Source organism: Eubalaena glacialis, chromosome 5 (assembly GCF_028564815.1).
Source record: "Eubalaena glacialis isolate mEubGla1 chromosome 5, mEubGla1.1.hap2.+ XY, whole genome shotgun sequence".
In the NCBI taxonomy this organism is placed as follows: domain Eukaryota; kingdom Metazoa; phylum Chordata; class Mammalia; order Artiodactyla; family Balaenidae; genus Eubalaena; species Eubalaena glacialis.
This window is the reverse complement of record NC_083720.1, coordinates 114056320-114072194: the sequence shown is the minus strand read 5'-3', so window position 1 is coordinate 114072194 and position 15875 is coordinate 114056320. Positions and strand designations below refer to the sequence as shown.

The 15875-nt window shown below is 49.4% G+C and overlaps 1 protein-coding gene across 3 annotated transcripts in view; it reads left to right on the top strand.

Annotated features, from left to right (window-relative positions):
• The window catches only part of FHDC1 (FH2 domain containing 1), a 38848-nt gene extending 23464 nt beyond the window's left edge, over positions 1 to 15384 (top strand). For all 3 annotated transcript variants that reach the window (XM_061191599.1, XM_061191597.1, XM_061191598.1), the window contains exons 6-12: positions 31 to 131; positions 2870 to 2940; positions 3041 to 3148; positions 4908 to 4978; positions 7450 to 7567; positions 10846 to 11010; positions 13039 to 15384. In XM_061191599.1, coding sequence (XP_061047582.1) covers positions 31 to 131; positions 2870 to 2940; positions 3041 to 3148; positions 4908 to 4978; positions 7450 to 7567; positions 10846 to 11010; positions 13039 to 15057 — 2653 coding nt within the window. In that variant the 3' untranslated portion in view covers positions 15058 to 15384. The remainder of the gene's footprint in view (positions 1 to 30; positions 132 to 2869; positions 2941 to 3040; positions 3149 to 4907; positions 4979 to 7449; positions 7568 to 10845; positions 11011 to 13038) is intronic.
• The last annotated feature ends 491 nt before the right edge of the window (positions 15385 to 15875 follow it).

Below are 15875 nucleotides of genomic sequence, written 5' to 3'. Positions count from 1 at the left end.
TACACTGTAGCTGTACTTTTTGTTTTTCAGCTATTCACTGCGGATTGAAGCCATGGTGCTAAAGAAAGAATTTTTGCCTTCTTGTTCTTCTCTATACACAGATATAACCATTCTAAGAACCGCTACAAAAGGTGAGTAAATACATGATGCTTCGTGTAATTTGATTTGATTAATTTTGGTAGCAGTTTATTTTTAAAAAACTGTTCAATTGAAAAATTAGATATGGAAAGTTCCATTTCTGATATGCTCTAAAAAGGGAAATAAGATGTTACCAGGGATGGTATTTAAAGTTTATTTCCATTTACTTTTCTGCCTCCCCCGGTTAATTAATTTAATTAATTAACCAATCAATTAATTAGCATATTATCCTCCTGTAAAAGAAGGTTTCTTTCATCTCAAGCTTAGGAGTAAACCTTGTTGGTTGCAGCTTGCTTTTGCTCCTCTCCTAGATTAGCTTTCTGTGTATGTGTATGGTGTGTGCTTAGTGTGTGTATGTTGTGTGTGTATGGTGTGTGTGTATGGTGTGCATTTAGTGCGTGTGGTGTGTGCATAGTGTATATATGGTTCATGTTTTGTGTCTGTGTTGTAGTATGTGGTGTGTGTGTGTAGTTGTGTGTCTGGTGTGTAGTTGTGTGTCTGGTGTGTGTGTAGTGTGTGTATAGTTGTGTGTGTATGTGGTGTGTGTGTAGTTGTGTGTATGTGGTGTGTGTATTATGTGGTGTGTGTGTAGGCGTGTGTAGTATGTGGCACATGTGTAGCTGTGTGTAGTATGTGGTGTGTGTGTAGTATGTGGTGTGTGTGTAGTATGTGGTGTGTGTGTAGTTGTGTGTATGTGGTGTGTGTGGTGTGTGTGCAGTTGTGTCTGGTGTGTGTAGTATGTGGTGTATGTGTAGTATGTGGTGTGTGTGTAGTTACGTGTGTCTGGTGTGTGTGTAGTATGTGATGTGTGTGTAGTTGTGTGTGGTGTGTGTAGTTGTGTGTGGTGTGTGTAGTATGTGGTGTGTGTGTGTAGTTGTGTGTATGTGGTGTGTGTGGTGTGTGTAGTTGTGTCTGGTGTGTGTAGTATGTGGTGTGTGTGTAGTTGTGTGTGTCTGCTCTGTGTGTAGTATGTGGTGCATGTGTAGTTGTGTGTATGTGGTGTGTGTAGTGTGTGTCTGGTGTGTGTAGTATGTGGTGTGTGTGTAGTGTGTATGTGGTGTGTGTGTAGTTGTGTGTATGTGGTGTGTGTAATGTGTGGTGTGTGTGTAGTTATGTGTGTCTGGTGTGTGTGCACATGGTGGCGCGTGCTCACAGCCTGGACCCGGGGCCAGCTGCCTGTCTCCTCCAGCGCTCTGGCCTCTGTTGGCGGCTGGGACCCTGCTCTTCCGGAAGCATCCCTCCTTCCCTCCTGACTCCTCCCCAGGCATCTCCTGTTCCTCTTCTACCAGCTTTCCTGATGTTTCTGCTCCAGTGGTGTCTTCTCCCACCTGCGTCCCCTCCAGACTCTAACACCTGGTGGGCTCATTACATTTGAGAGAGAGCAACTTGCTAATTTTTGCTCGCCCCTTGGATAGCCTCCTCAGGTTGCTCTAGTGTCTCATTCCATAGGGTTGGGAGCTTGCTTTCTGGCATGTACGGCACTGAGAATGCCGGCTCCAAGGCAAAGTCTCTGGTGCTCCCTGGCCCTCACAGTTTCCAGCATTCATCTGCTGGGATCTCCAGCCTGATTTCCTCCTGGTCACTTTCTGGATTCCTAGTTATTGTGGTAGAATGTTTAGTCCAATTTGGTTTTCTTGTTTAGTTGCTCTGACTTGTATTAAGTTTTTCTCTTCAGCTCATCATATTTTCTTCATTTTAGAGAAGAGACTAAGAATTAAGAAGAATTTTCTTCTTTCAATATAGAGGCCGTTTAAAATTTCTTCCTGTGTCAAGCCTAAAGCAGCAATTTTGAAAGAATTGTCTCTCCTGTTCAAGTAGAGATGGGAAAATATGTTTTCATATTGAGTGATGCAAATTTGTGGTCACGGTGGAAACGTTTCTTATCTGGTTACTCTTTAAAACCTGGCCTTCTTAGATAACACAGTATAGGCAGTGATCCAAGTGTAATTTTTTGAAAGTAATACCAGACTTAATGGAGAATATTAACTTAACAATATCATAGGTGACGTTTTATTACCTATATATACAGTAATTTTAATAATTAAATTTTCTTTTTAGCTTTTCAAATACATTAGCAATTTTTAATATTGTTTATTTGCATAGGTGTGTGTACAAAAGACTTCGTGTTTAACGAACTAGTTTACCAATATATGACAATGATAAGTTCCTTGTTAAACCTTTAAGCCAATCCAAATGAAATGTAGAGTTTTAAATAAAATGGAAAGATTCTCTGGGTACCTGCCGCTAAGGGTTGGAGTTATTTACCTGTTATCCCAGCCTGTTTACTTTTTATCTCCTCATAGCTCATCAGCTAAGCAAAATGCTGCGCACTATTCATTTTCATAGTCCATAAATATAGTCTCAAAGGATATAAAGGAAACCATAAAGAAATAACTGCTGAGAGGAGATTATTCCTGTAACACAGTGTGCTGCTTTTCCTAAGGCTTTTGTATTCTCCACTCCTTGAAAATTTTCATTATCAAAGTATGTGTGATACTTAAGTGTCATACATATTTGATTCCCAGTTGAACACTAGGATGTGCATCACCAGTAGCCAGTGGTACATTAGATATACCATGCAGTGTGCTACTTTGTTTGTTTGTTTCAGTCTTTTATACAGTTTAGGGTCAGAGCTTGCTTCAGACACACTTGAACTTGGATGTGGTAGCTGTCTCGTGTGTGTTTAAGCTGAAGCCTTCTCTAAGATACTGTGGTGTGTTCTTTCTGACAGAGCTAATGTCATGTGAGGAACTACATTCGATATTACACTTGGTGCTGCAAGCAGGGAATATCATGAATGCAGTAAGTGAAATTCAAAAAAAAATTTTAATGTTGTATTTCCAACTTTATTTGTCTGTCTAAAGGTGTATGTATATTTTTTCTTTTGATTTGTCTTCTTTAGGGAGGGTATGCTGGCAATGCAGTAGGATTTAAACTATCTTCTTTGCTCAAATTGGCAGACACAAAAGCAAATAAACCTGGGATGAATCTCCTGCACTTTGTTGCACAGGTATGTGGAAGTGATTGATACAGAGAGAGAATGTACGTTACCCACCCCCGCCCCCAAGGCAGTGAAGTTTTTCAGAGGTGTAAGGTGGCATCAAACAGAGTCAGGAAAGGGCACCGTAGGTGCCAAGAAGGTTCTATTTACAGATTCCTGAGTTGGGCTGCACCTGGGGTTACAGGCCTGGAGGGAAGTGGAGGGGTCGGGGGTGAGGCGGAGTGGTGGCTGAGGAATCTGGACTCCATGCTTTAGCCATTGGGAGCCAACAGAAGTTTATACACAGCACCACGGCCTGACCAGGTATGTTTTTGTTGCTAGGGAAATGAGGCAACGTGGAGGGTGGGTTAGAGTGGAGAGAGAATAGAAATAGGGGTACCTCTTGGTGGAAGTTGGCGCTCCTTGTTTGGCGAGAGTTGAGAATCAGAGTAATGGCCACAAGGATGGAGAGCAGGGGCCTGGGTGTTGAAACATTTCCTAGTTGACCTGACTAGATTTTTGACGCGTTGTGTGTAAAGAGTGGAAGAGTCAGAGCAATGAGGGGATCACTTGCACATTTTCCTTGTGAACTGGGGGTTACAGGGCCTTGCTGTTCACACAGCATTTGGGGTCTGAACCCTGTCCATCACTTGCATTTTTGACTGGGTCTGTGTGACACCCCAGTAACTAGTTACAAAGCCAGAGATCAGCCAAGGACAGTTCTCTCTTTGTTGTTAAATTATCTCAAAGAGCGAATTGTGCTGGTTTGTTTTTCCCATTGAATCTCCTTGTTGTTTTGACAGCGATCACATAGATACGGCTTCACCTGGGAGGAAAGCTGTGTTGCAGCCTTGTTTCAAGTATGAGCTTCAGAATAGAACGGGGAGATTTTGACTTGTCCTTTATTAGCTGTACTTCCTCAGACAAGTTACTTAAGCCTTAAGTTCCTCAATTTCTTCATCTAATGATGGGGGGTAGTGATACCTCAAAACTAGGTAATTGAGAGGGCGGAGGGAGATAATTCCAGAACGCACTTATTAGCTCAGTGTTCCGAATATGGTAAGCTCTCCATAAACAATACACACTATTATGACTGTATTCTTCAGAAGACAGAGGGCACATTGAACTTGGCACTAATTTGTGCCAATTTTCAGGGCATTGAAACCAGAAAATGTGTTCCTCATCCCATGTGGCTTGCAGCATCTCCCGGCTGCCCTTTTAGATCCCCATATCCAGGTGCTCTGTGTAGCTTGGCCCCTGCCCACGTGGGGAAGTTTTCTGAGTTGGTAACTGCCCCCTTCATACCTGCCTTCTTTGTACCCTCTGAGCAGATGAAGGATCCAAACACCCCCATGGCCTGTGCACCTTCTGATTAAACTCAGTTTGCAAACTGGTCTAACAGCTGCAAGTAGCTCGGTCAAGTAGAGGCATACTCATAGGTATGGGTGGTATTTCAGCAGGATATATTGGATTCTCTTAGGAACAATGAGCCCTGCTAAGCCGCCGCCTCCTTCCACTGAGTCTTCATGCACATGAGTCGTGTTTCATGTCAGGATCAGTTGCTCTGGGAAGTTAAATGTTTCTTGAGAGTAGGAGAGTTCTGGTCAGTCTTACTAAGAATATCAGACTAAGAGTCCATGACTCAGTGAATTGCTTTGAATGTATCAAGCCTAAAAATGGAACAGTGATTTTATGGTTCCTTTAAGCCCTGAAAAAATTTTCTCCATATAGTGGATAAAATTCCAGTTTTATCCCTATATAGTGAGAGAAAATTCTGGTTTTGTTCCAGGAAGCCCAGAAGAAAGATGCCGTGCTTCTAAACTTTTCTGAAAAATTGCATCATGTTCAGGAGGCTGCTAGGTAAGCAAGGAAGAGAATTGTGAGAACAAGGTTTTTTGTTGTTTTTTTTTAACTACCTTCTTATGAAAACTGATGAATATTTTACAACTTCTGGGTTCAGGTTTGAAATTTTTAAAGTTTTGTCTTGTTGAACTTTCAGACCTTCCTTTCATTTGGTTACAGAGGTATGTGTGCACCTTTGGAATTTGGGGGTTTTGAAAAATTAATCTTTATTTTTAATCTAAAAAACTCCTATTGCAGTCTATTCTAATGAATCTCATCAGTGTAAAAAAAAAAATATATATATATATATGGATTAAGAACTTCAAATACCTCCACACCCAAAAGATAGGGCTCAAAGAACACAGCCTGTTACCTTGGGAGTTGGTATATATCAGGCAAGCTTCCAGGGTCATACATCACTGATTCCTTTAGAATCTAACATGGTACGTTTATTTTCTATTGCATTAAAAGAAGTTGGAACCATACCAAGGGCTGTGAAAGGATTTTGTTTTAAATTAGTCACTCAACTTTGCAGAGAAAGTATCTACCAAACATAAAGCTGTATTTACATCACTGTTTACTTCTGATCCTAATATAGATGTGTATTTTAACATAGCTGTAATCTGTGTATACATGCTATTTTGAGTCCTGTGCTTTTAAATTTACAATACATATCCACGCATCAGTGGTAAATGTTCAACGACCAGCTTTTTAGGGAGAAAAGTCCTGATTTGTAGCAACTGCTGATTTCCATGGCGTAAATACTGCTGCCATGGCTGATCTCAAGCTCCCAATGTGGCACTACTGACTGTGGAGCTGGGGAGAGATACCCACAGCCACAGCTGCGTCCCATGAGCTGGCTCCAGCACCTCACCTCACGTATCAACCCAGTGCATGTCATCTGCTTGTTATCTGAGGGACTCTATCCAGTTGGGACAGCTGTGAACCATATGCATAAACACATGAACCAGAGCTTTCTAAGCCCCACCCCGCCACTGGCCCACATCTCGGTGTTACTGACTGCAAACATCTAACCACAGATGACATGTCTTTCCCAAAGTGAGATTATCCGTCCAAAGGTGTAAACAGTTCATAGTTCATATTTACAGATCACCAGAGTATTCTCCCCAAAGAATGAGCATTTTCAAAGATGTAAACTGTTTTGGTTTCTGAATTACTAACAGAAATTTGTGTGGGAATATTTTTTCCACTTCCTAGTATGGAAATGTTTCTAAGAGATACATAGAGAAATAACCGTTCCATTTCTGGTCAGAGTTAGATGGGGAAAGTTAGCTAGATATTGTCTTAGAAAAAACTTATTTACTAAGGTTATTTATTTGAAATGGAAAGTGAAGTACAAACAGGTCATAGGTGGGTGCCGGTGACCAGTGAAGGTGGAAAACTATTTTTTTTTATAAATTTATTTATTTTATTCATTTATTTTTATTTTTGGCTGCGTTGGGTCTTCGTTGCTGTGCACGGGCTTTCCCTAGTTGCGGCGAGCAGGGGCTACTCTTGGTTGCGGTGCGTGGGCTTCTCATTGCGGTGGCTTCTCTTGTTGCAGAGCACGGGCTCTAGGCACACGGGCTTCAGTAGTTGTGGCACGTGGGCCCTGTAGTTTTGGCTCACGGGCTCTAGAACCCAGGCTCAGCAGTTGTGGTGCATGGGCTTAGATACTCTGCAGCACGTGGGATCTTCCCAGACCCAGGGCTCGAACCCGTGTCCCCTGAGTTGGCAGGCGGATTCTTAACCACTGCGCCACCAGGGAAGCCCCTGAAGATGGAAAACTATTGCATAAAAAAAAAGTTAGAATTGATCATGGAAGCATGAAAGCATCCTGATTTATGAATTTGCTAATTGAATTCCACCTGGATTTAGGTTTCATCTATTCGCTTTACCAGGCGACATAAACATCATTCATGCTCTATTAATCTGGGTGTGACATATGTAATAAAAGCCTTGCCATCAATTCCACCATTTCTCTCCAGAACTGTTAGCTGTGTGTCAGTTCTCTCTAAGACACAGAGTGCTGACTCTGGTTGCCTGTGGCGAGCAACATGCAGTCTGTGTAGTGTCTCCGTATCACCCTTAGTATCCCGTTTATCAGCATGCGCTGCCTTGCTTTTCATGGGTTAGAGCTTTTGTATTTGCTTTTCATGGCCAGAGGAAAGTATAAGTATCTGAGTCCTGCTGAATTCTAATGCTGATGGCATAAAGATGTTCAGACCTAGTTCATGAAAAGCTTCACAAGTCCCATGCTTTTGGTTATCTCACCAGCAAGAACAAAATTACAGCCTGCTCTTTGAACCAGTGTGTGTCTTTAGGAAGGAATCGCCTCTTAAGGAAACATAGGAGGAAACTCTAGATACAGAGGTCGGTAAACATAATCGCGGTAGCTCTCCCCTTCTGTTTCCAGGGTCTTGTCTGATGTACCTGCGTGACACCTGGCCTCCTGTACCAGGTACCCACTCTCCCCTTTCTTCTTTCAGATTATCTCTGGATAACACAGAGGCAGAGCTGCACTCGCTCTTTGTCAGGACAAGATCTCTAAAGGAGAACGTCCAGTGGGATGGCGAGCTCTGTCAGCAGATGGAAGATTTCCTTCAGGTGTGTGTGTGATTCGAGTCAGTCCCTCTGATCTTATCTTCAGCAGCCCCTCAAGGCTGGTTACGTTTGCAGGGCTGTTTGTGGAAGCAGCAGGTTCCCATTCATATTTTTTCCCCCAAGTCGGTAAAAGGAAGTTTGTATTTCAGTGCCCAGCCTTTGCTGGGTTGGTTTTTTGGCAGAGGATATTGAATATGGTCTAACCCTGAGGCTTTGGTTAGGGACAGGGTCTCTGTTTATCTCTGCTCTGTCTGCATGATGGCACCGCCCGGGAGTGAACTGGGATCCCTTATGCTTACACTTGGCAGCTTCTGCCTGGCAACTCAGGTTTTGCTTCTAAAGCACGGTTCAGGAGTTCCTGTCTCCCACTCGAACTTTTGGACACCAGTAGGAAGTTCCACGGAGATCGTTAAAGACACCTGAGCACTTGGGCTGTTGTTCCTTCAGTTGTTTTTGTGGCAGAAACAAGCTCCGTTTTGGCATGTTTTATAGGGAGGGCAGGAGAACACACCAGAGCCGGTGCCTCTCACCACCCCAAATGCACCAGCCCCACAGGGTGTGGCAGGAGCTGTTCGGAATAACATCAACAAAACCCAGCAGAGAGAACATGTCTGTGACAGCTCACTGTGACTCACTAATCACAGCCTGACATACTTCTTTTATCTTCCTTATTTTTAAAAAAAAAAGGTGGCACCTTTTCATGCTTTCAGTCTTCAGTGAAATGGTGTGCTGCCTTCAGTGTCAGGGCTTCGAGGCTCATGAGCTGGAATGCATGAGGCAGGGCCGCCCTGGGCGGTGGAAAGGGACCAGTGCTTTTGAGGGTTGGACCAACCTCAGCCTCCCCTCGTTTCCTTGTAATGAAGTCACATCAAATGCTGTGAGCTGCAGCTCCCGTCAGCGAACATTTGATTTTGTTTGGCTCTGCTGGGAGTTTGTTTTTATTATTAAACACATGTTCTGTATTTTCTTTCATATGTCACTAAACTCTAATTTTCCCTTAAAAGTACACAGATTTTCTTCTCAAAGTGAGACAACAAAGTAAACACCACCACAGAATCATCTAACAGTAGCTAGGAAAACACTCAGCAGTAAAGACAAATGGAACAAATCCAGAAATTCAAGGAGAAGGCCTGTCATACATCAGGAGGAGGATTCTGGAGGTCTCATTTCTCAGTTCTTATATTAAATGTTAATCTCTTATGATAAACAGTAGCACAGAAAGGCTTATGATGCAAAGCCATACCCCCGGACTGCTCTTCAGAAGCAACCTTGTTTTCACTCTGAACTCGTCTTCCTGGTAGTCATCTTTATCTAAGTAAACTGTTCCACACAGCTATTTATTTTTCTTTTTTAAGTTCACTTTCTTTTTAAATGGGGGAAATACAATTTTTTAAGTTAGGTTATGGTCCGGCCACGAAGGGCTCTGAATGCCAGTCTGAAAACTTTGCTCTCTAAGCCGTGGTGAACCATTTTTGAGCAGAAAAATGACAGGAACACAGTTTTGCAGATATGTTTCAGTGTTTTGACACTTTGGGTGAGAGGTACCAAGTGCACTGGTGTGGAACTTTGGTCCACAGCAGACAAGTTCGAGCTGGAAAGTTGAGTTTGCTGCCACAACTGCCAATCTGTCATTCATGCTTTGCCAGTGTCGCTTTGGGCTTCTTCATCTGTGGCCTTAACCATGAGGAAAGGGTTCAGCAACTAGCTCTTGGCAAACAACTCTGAGCGTGGTGGCTTTTCAGGCCCTATTCAGAATGTTTCACTTTCCCAAGTCCTAAGGGGACTGCAAGCACTCAGGCACTCTCCCTGTCCCCACAAGATCTGCGATGAGACATCCCAGGTGGAGTAAGCGCCCATGAAGATTCTTGTCAAAGTCCTGTTTTTCTGCAGTTGAGCTGTTCTTGGCTGGAATCCACCTTTCCCCCTGTGTGAGAATGACAGGCAAAGATTTATGCTTCCATTAATACCCTTCTCTCCTCGAAGAAAAATACAGCGTGAACGCACACACTGCCTCGGGTTACTGACTCAGATGGTTACTTTCTCTGGTATTTGGTTTCCTAAATAGTTTTGGTTTCCTGCTACCTCTCGAATGTGCTTGGTGGAAGAAAAGGGCTTTGAAGGGGGTTAGTGTGTGGGTAGGTGGGAGGGGGCGCGTCTTCTCGGAATTTCTCCTGAGATTCTCTTTAGTGTTCCAGCAGTGAGCCCATCCGCCAGGTGGGCAGCCCGCAACTTCACTATTTCCCACGCCCAGCCCTCCACCCAAGAAGAATTTTTCAAATAGAAGTGTGATTTCATAAAGGAATATACCCCATGCATTCCTTCTTTGTATAAGCCTTGTTATCCAGTGAAAAAGAAAGCACCGTCAGGCTTCACTGTGACCCCAAACGCTGTCTCCCCGGGGATACATCTCCTCTACCTGCTGCTTCCTCACCTCAGCTCAACAGGAAATGTCACTGAGCTGCCGTCGGGGACATTTGCTTGTGCCTTTGGCCCTGGGGATCCCCATCCTGAAGGGGCTGGGGCTCAGCGAAGGAGAGCGGGCTTCCTTTGGCCCCACTGTGTTGCTGCAGTACTTGAGTCTGTATGGGCCTTGGAGACGTTGTCCTAGAAGAATTAGGAAAAAACAAAGAGGCCAAGAGGATTGATTTGTATAGGGCAGTAGTTCCAAGCCATGGGTACCCATCAGAACCTCCTGGGGAGTTTTAATAAAGTAATGGCAGGTCCACCCCAAATCTACTGAATGGCTTGGGGGTGAGGGGTGCAAGCGAGGGCCATAGACAGAGCTGACACGGATAAGAAGCCCTGGCTGGGCATTTGTCCCTGAGGGGGTGACACTGACCCTGATAGAGCTCATTTGGGGATAAGTTTAAATCCCTCTCAATGGGGCAGACCTCTGAATAAGACAACTGGTCAATATAAGTGACTTCCGGGACCCTGAAGTAGACCCTTGGCCCAGTATAAGCCTCAGTCATGAGAGAAGGAAGAACAGATACAGACAGATGCAGGGTTTTCCTTAACAACACCAACTGCACTCCTGTGCCTTGTGTCCAGTGACATTACAGGGGAACATTTGGTTGGTGGCATCCTCCAGCTTAAAGCTCTTCAGTCTCCTGTGGCTCTCAGGCCTTGCACAGGGGTTCCCCTCGCTTCCCCAAGGTGTTGTTTGGGGTGAATTACTCTCCTGTCAGCTCTGAGGAACGTGCAGTGAGACCTGAAACTGAACCCCAGGCAGCAGGCAGAGCGCTTACCTCAGCGTGTGCTGTTTGTCCCCTTCCCCGCAGTTTGCCCTGGAAAAGCTGGCAGAGCTGGAGCGCTGCAAGCAAGAGCTCCAGGACGAGGCCCACACCCTCATCGACTTTTTCTGTGAAGACAAAGACACCGTGAAACTGGATGAGTGCCTTCAGATATTCAGAGACTTCTGTGTCAAATTCAACAAAGCAGTGAAGGTACGGCTCTGTGTTTTCTGAGTTGTCAGGATTTTTCTTTTTCCTCTTCCCAGCCAGCCCTCTGCCTGTGGCGGAAAGGTGCTTCAGCAGCTCCGCGGCATTAGGAAGGTCTGGCCCCGGCGGTGTTGCCCAGCTGTCCCTCGGGATTCCGGGGAAAGGCTCTGCCCTCTCAGCCCCGAGCCTTTCCCTGTTGGAAGGAGTCTAGTGTTTGGCTGCCTTTGCTACTTAGCTGCTCATTCCTACGCTTGCTCTGATGCCCTAAAAGCATTTTGTTACTTTTTTTAGGATGGCAGTCACGATATTAAGATGCCTCTTTGAAGACCATTCCCCCTTCCCAGGAGACATTTTCCTTTTTCAGGGGGACCTTTGTCGCAGGGGGATGATGGGAAGGCCCTCACTCCCCTGTTTTAAGCTCCATAGCCATTGCCAGGGGTTGGCATCTGGGGAACCAGGCTGTCCTCGGCCAGAGTGGGCTTCAAAGTGCCCGGATAGTGAGGGAGTCTGCTGCTGTCTGAACATGACTGCTGCTTTCTTGCCCTTCAGCCTCCAGGTCCAATAATCTCTGAGTTCATGCAGAAGCCAGAAAACTCTTTGGGTTGCTTGGCTTTGCAAATAAAACTTTCATCTGTCGATTAAAAGCAAAATAACATCCCATCATTTCAGGTGCTGATAAGGAACAAAGTACTCGTGGGTCACCTCTTTCCCTATATTTTAAGTGCAGATTTGTCCTTAGCTGAATTTCTCTGAGGGGTTGCTCAAGCGTCTCCCCAGCCCTAAGTGAGTAACTGGAGTTCTCAAGCTGCCTTTCTCTGTCCAGCGAAGAGGAGGCTGAGCCTGTGGCCACGTTTCCTCTCCCGTATCCAAGCAGTGAGGTCAGCAGGCGGAGGCGCTGGTGGGCGGTAGCGGCCAATTTGGCTCTTTCTGAGGCCCTCACTCCCAGTCAGAATTCTCCAGGCCCATGAGGCCACCTGTATGATGCTCTCAGCCCAGCTGTCCTGAGAGCCAGGAGCTGGCCCCATGCCCTCCCACAGGCAGCCTTGAAAGGAGAAGACCCGGGACCCTGGGGAGCCCGAGGTCAGAGCTGCAGGAGGGGCCCAGAATTTCCGGTCAGAGCCAGAGCCTCTCAGAAACTTGGAAGGGAAAGTCCACTGTTTGAGGAAATTGATTTTCAAGTAAAAAGCGCTAACGATAACAGATTTGGGTGCGACATCTGCACGTTTACGTGACACGAGTATATTTAAGGACAGTAAAGCATGCTTTGGTGTGTGCATTTGTTCCGGTTCGGTTTGTTGCGGGAGGGCTGGCTCCTTGGAGCAGGGAGAAAGGTAGAAAGATTTGTAAAGCAAATTCTCCTCTCCGATTGTGGGAAGTGGATGGGGCACAAGGGACAGAGCCTCGGTGGCATTTCTGTTGTTTCTTTACCAGGGAGCATTCAGAGAACACAGATTGAAAGGCATCTCTTAATGTCCTGAGTCTACATTTATGCATCCAAATCATTGTTAAGTAGAATGTGTGCACATGAGTGTGTGTGTGTAGATGTTTCCATGCAACACAGATTCTTTTAACACCCATAGTATTTTTCTCTCTGCTCTTGCCTAAATAGCACTTTCCTGGAAGTCCTTTCTGTCTTGCCCTGCTTAGAAACCAAGTTGGGTTTCCTCCGAGTTGAGGTCTCGGGCATGTGTGGAATCACAGCCCACACTGAGGGCACAATGCCTTGACTGGAAGTTGGGCCCAGGGATCTGATGACAACCTTAGGCAGATGGTTGGGGCCAGGCCTAGTGTGCACGCCCGGTCACGCCCACGTTGCTTGTAGAGAACCGAGGCCTCCAGCCCTCCCGGCACCCATGCACATGCAAACACACATTCGCATGCAAACACAGGCCGTCTCCCTCAGTGAAACAAATGACCCAGGTCTCTCCTCCAGCCTGTGTCTCTCAGTGGGGTCTTAGGGTAGCTGTCTCTGGAATTGCAGTTGGGTCCCACGTGTCTCATGCATCTTCTGGCTTCTCTCCGTCCCTCCTTCAGGACAACCACGACCGCGAGGTGCAGGAGCTGAGGCGGCTGCAGCGGCTGAAGGAGCTGGAGCAGAAACGGCATTCCTGGACGGCTGGGGAGCTTGGATTCGGCCGGAGCAGCAGTGAGAATGACGTGGAGCTGTTGACTAAGAGGGGCGTGGAGGACCTGCCCCCTTTCCTGCACTCCAGGCCCATCAGCCTCTCCTACCGGCCCCCCAACACCCGCCGCTCCCGCCTCTCCCTGGGCATCACGGCCGACCGGGAGCTGCTGACCTTCCTGGAGAGCTCCACTGGCAGCCCCGAGGAGCTCAAGTTCCACAGCTTGCCCCGGAGCCGCCCCCGGCAGGCCCCGGCCAGCGGAGCCCGGACGGAGCCTGGAGAACAGAGGGACCAGGGCTCCAGCCCAGTACACAGACCTCCGGCCTCGGAGGGCCAGGAGGAAGGCCCCCACCCCACCTCCGCTTGGCCGAGCCAGCTCCCGGCCCCCGGGCCTGAGGAACCCGCCTCCGCCTTACCCCGAGTTCGGGGCAATGGGGTCAGCATCCTCCGAAAGAGGAACAGCGAGCCCGTGGGCCTGGGTCCTGTGCGGTCCCCTCCACTCTCGCTGTTGGCTCTAGGGATTAGGGAGCATGAGCTGGTGACGGGTCTGGCCCAGTTTGACCTCCAGGCTGCCAAGGGCCCGGAGGAGCTGGCCCCGCTGACCGTGAATGACTTCAGCCCAATGGAGCTGGCGTCCGTGGGGGACGAGAGCCCACAGTCCCTGGGCGCCAGCAACGGCAGCCCGACGCCCGTGGGCAGAGGTGCCCAGGGGGGTCCCATCCTGGCCCCGGGGGATGGCAGCGCTGCCCCGGATGAGCCCATCAGCGCGGCTCCGGTATCTGAGGGCAGCAGCGACCCCGAGAACCAAGATCCTGGGCATCTGTTCTACGTCTTGGACACCACCGACTGCTCGCTGACCCTGGACTGCTCGGAGGGAACCGACTCCAGACCCGACGGGGCGGATCCGGGGGAGGGGGGCGACGGAGAGGGCTCCGTGTCCTCCAGGGGTGGGGAGACGGGCGGCAGCCAGGTCTCCTCAAACCCCGCCTGCAACCCGCCTGCGGAGGCTCCCATTGCCGCCTCCGCCTCCGGCGGCTCCGTCTCGGGGAAGAGCGAGCCGGGCTGCGAGGGGGGCCTGCCCAGGGACAGGACGGCCAGAGGGAGGGAAGTGATGGCCCCGAAGAGGAGCCCCCTCAAAGAGGCGTCGGCGGGGGCGTCCAGGGCGGGGCCTGCCCGGCGGGGCGCGGGGGCGGTGGGGCCGGTGCGGGCGCTGACTGGCTGGGAGAGCGAGAGCATGCGCAAGGTCGTGCCCATCTCGCGCGCCGGCCGCGCGCCCTCCGCCGGCAAGCGCCCACCTCGCGAGGCCCCCGGCGGCGCTAACCCGCCGGCGCCGGTGACGCGCCGTAGCTCGGTGCTGGGGCCCCCGAACGCGTCGCCCGGGAGGCCATCGACGGCGGCCCGGCCCGGGAGGGAGCCCCCAGCGCCGCCCAGGAGCTCCTTCAGGAAGCCCAGCGCCAAGCCCCTGCGCAATGTCCCGCGGCAGAAGCCCGAGGAGAACAAGATCTGCCGCTCCAGCTCCCAGGGCCCCGACGGCCCCGAGGAGCCGCCCCGCGCCCCGCCGGCCCCCAGCGCGCCCCGCGGCCCGGCCCCGGTCCCCAGCTTCGCCCGCAACACGGTCGCCTCCTCGTCTCGGTGCCAGAGGACCGACTCCCCCCCTGTGGCCAGATCCCCGGGCCTCACCCGGACTGTGTCGCAGCGGCAGCTGAAGGTGAAGGGTGGCCCCGAGGACGCCGCCCCCAAGGACCCCGGCGCCCTGCGGCGGGCAGGCAGCGCCCGCGCCCCCCGGAAGGAGCCCGAGTCGGCCGAGGGCCCCGGAGACAGCGCCCAGGCCCCGCCGAAGGGCCGCGGGGCCGGGGAAAGGGCCTCCTTCCGGCTGAAAGACGCCTGTCGGGGGGCGCTGGGGAAGGGGCTCCATCCCTTGTGGAAGTGAGGGGCGTCCGCGCTCCCCTCTCGCCTCCTGGGGTTCGGGTTGTGAGGACTGACTTCTGCGAAAGGCCGACGCCGAATGTCTATTCCACATAAAGTCCTCCGCCGGGGCCACCTGCCAGTGCTCCTGTCACCGAAGGTGCAGTCGTGGGGCCCGCCTACCATGCCACGCTGACTCCGGCTGGACGGACGTCCTGCCGCCATGGGCAGGCATCTCCGCAGCGCCCAGGAGGTGGACCAGGCGGACCCCGTCTCCCAAACAGACCACAGAGACCCGTGAAAGACTCAGACGAGGAAAATGACTTTCCTATGTAACAAGTAAAAGATTTGGGGCCAGTTTTTATATATCAATGACTTATTTTTTAATATAAAAATTAAACGTTGTTTTAGTTGGTTCCTTTCACGGAGTGAAATGCGTCCCAGGGGGAAAAATGGTGAAGATGTTTTTATCTTCCTGTGTTCCCTGGCCTCAGGGTTCCACTTGCCCACCCCGTGCATAGCTGGCAACTGGACTTCCGCAAGCCCTTGGGTGTTCTGTGGGTGGCCCCGTCTTCCTGAAGACTTTCTTCTTTGCTCATCTCACCTTGCTGACTTTGGTGCGAGTTTGGGTGTGGACAGGAGGGAAAGTGAGACTCGTGGACGGAAATCGGGTGCTCCCGTGTGTTGGGACAGGCATTGTGGGCAGTGGGGCGTCTCCCCTGCAAGTGGGTGGCAGCCCCTGGGAGAATGCTGAAGCTTCCAGAGTTTAGAGGTGCCATATTTTGATGGAAGGTCATCAGGGACTGTTCAGCTGAGCACATCTTTCCTGTTGTGTTTTCTCAT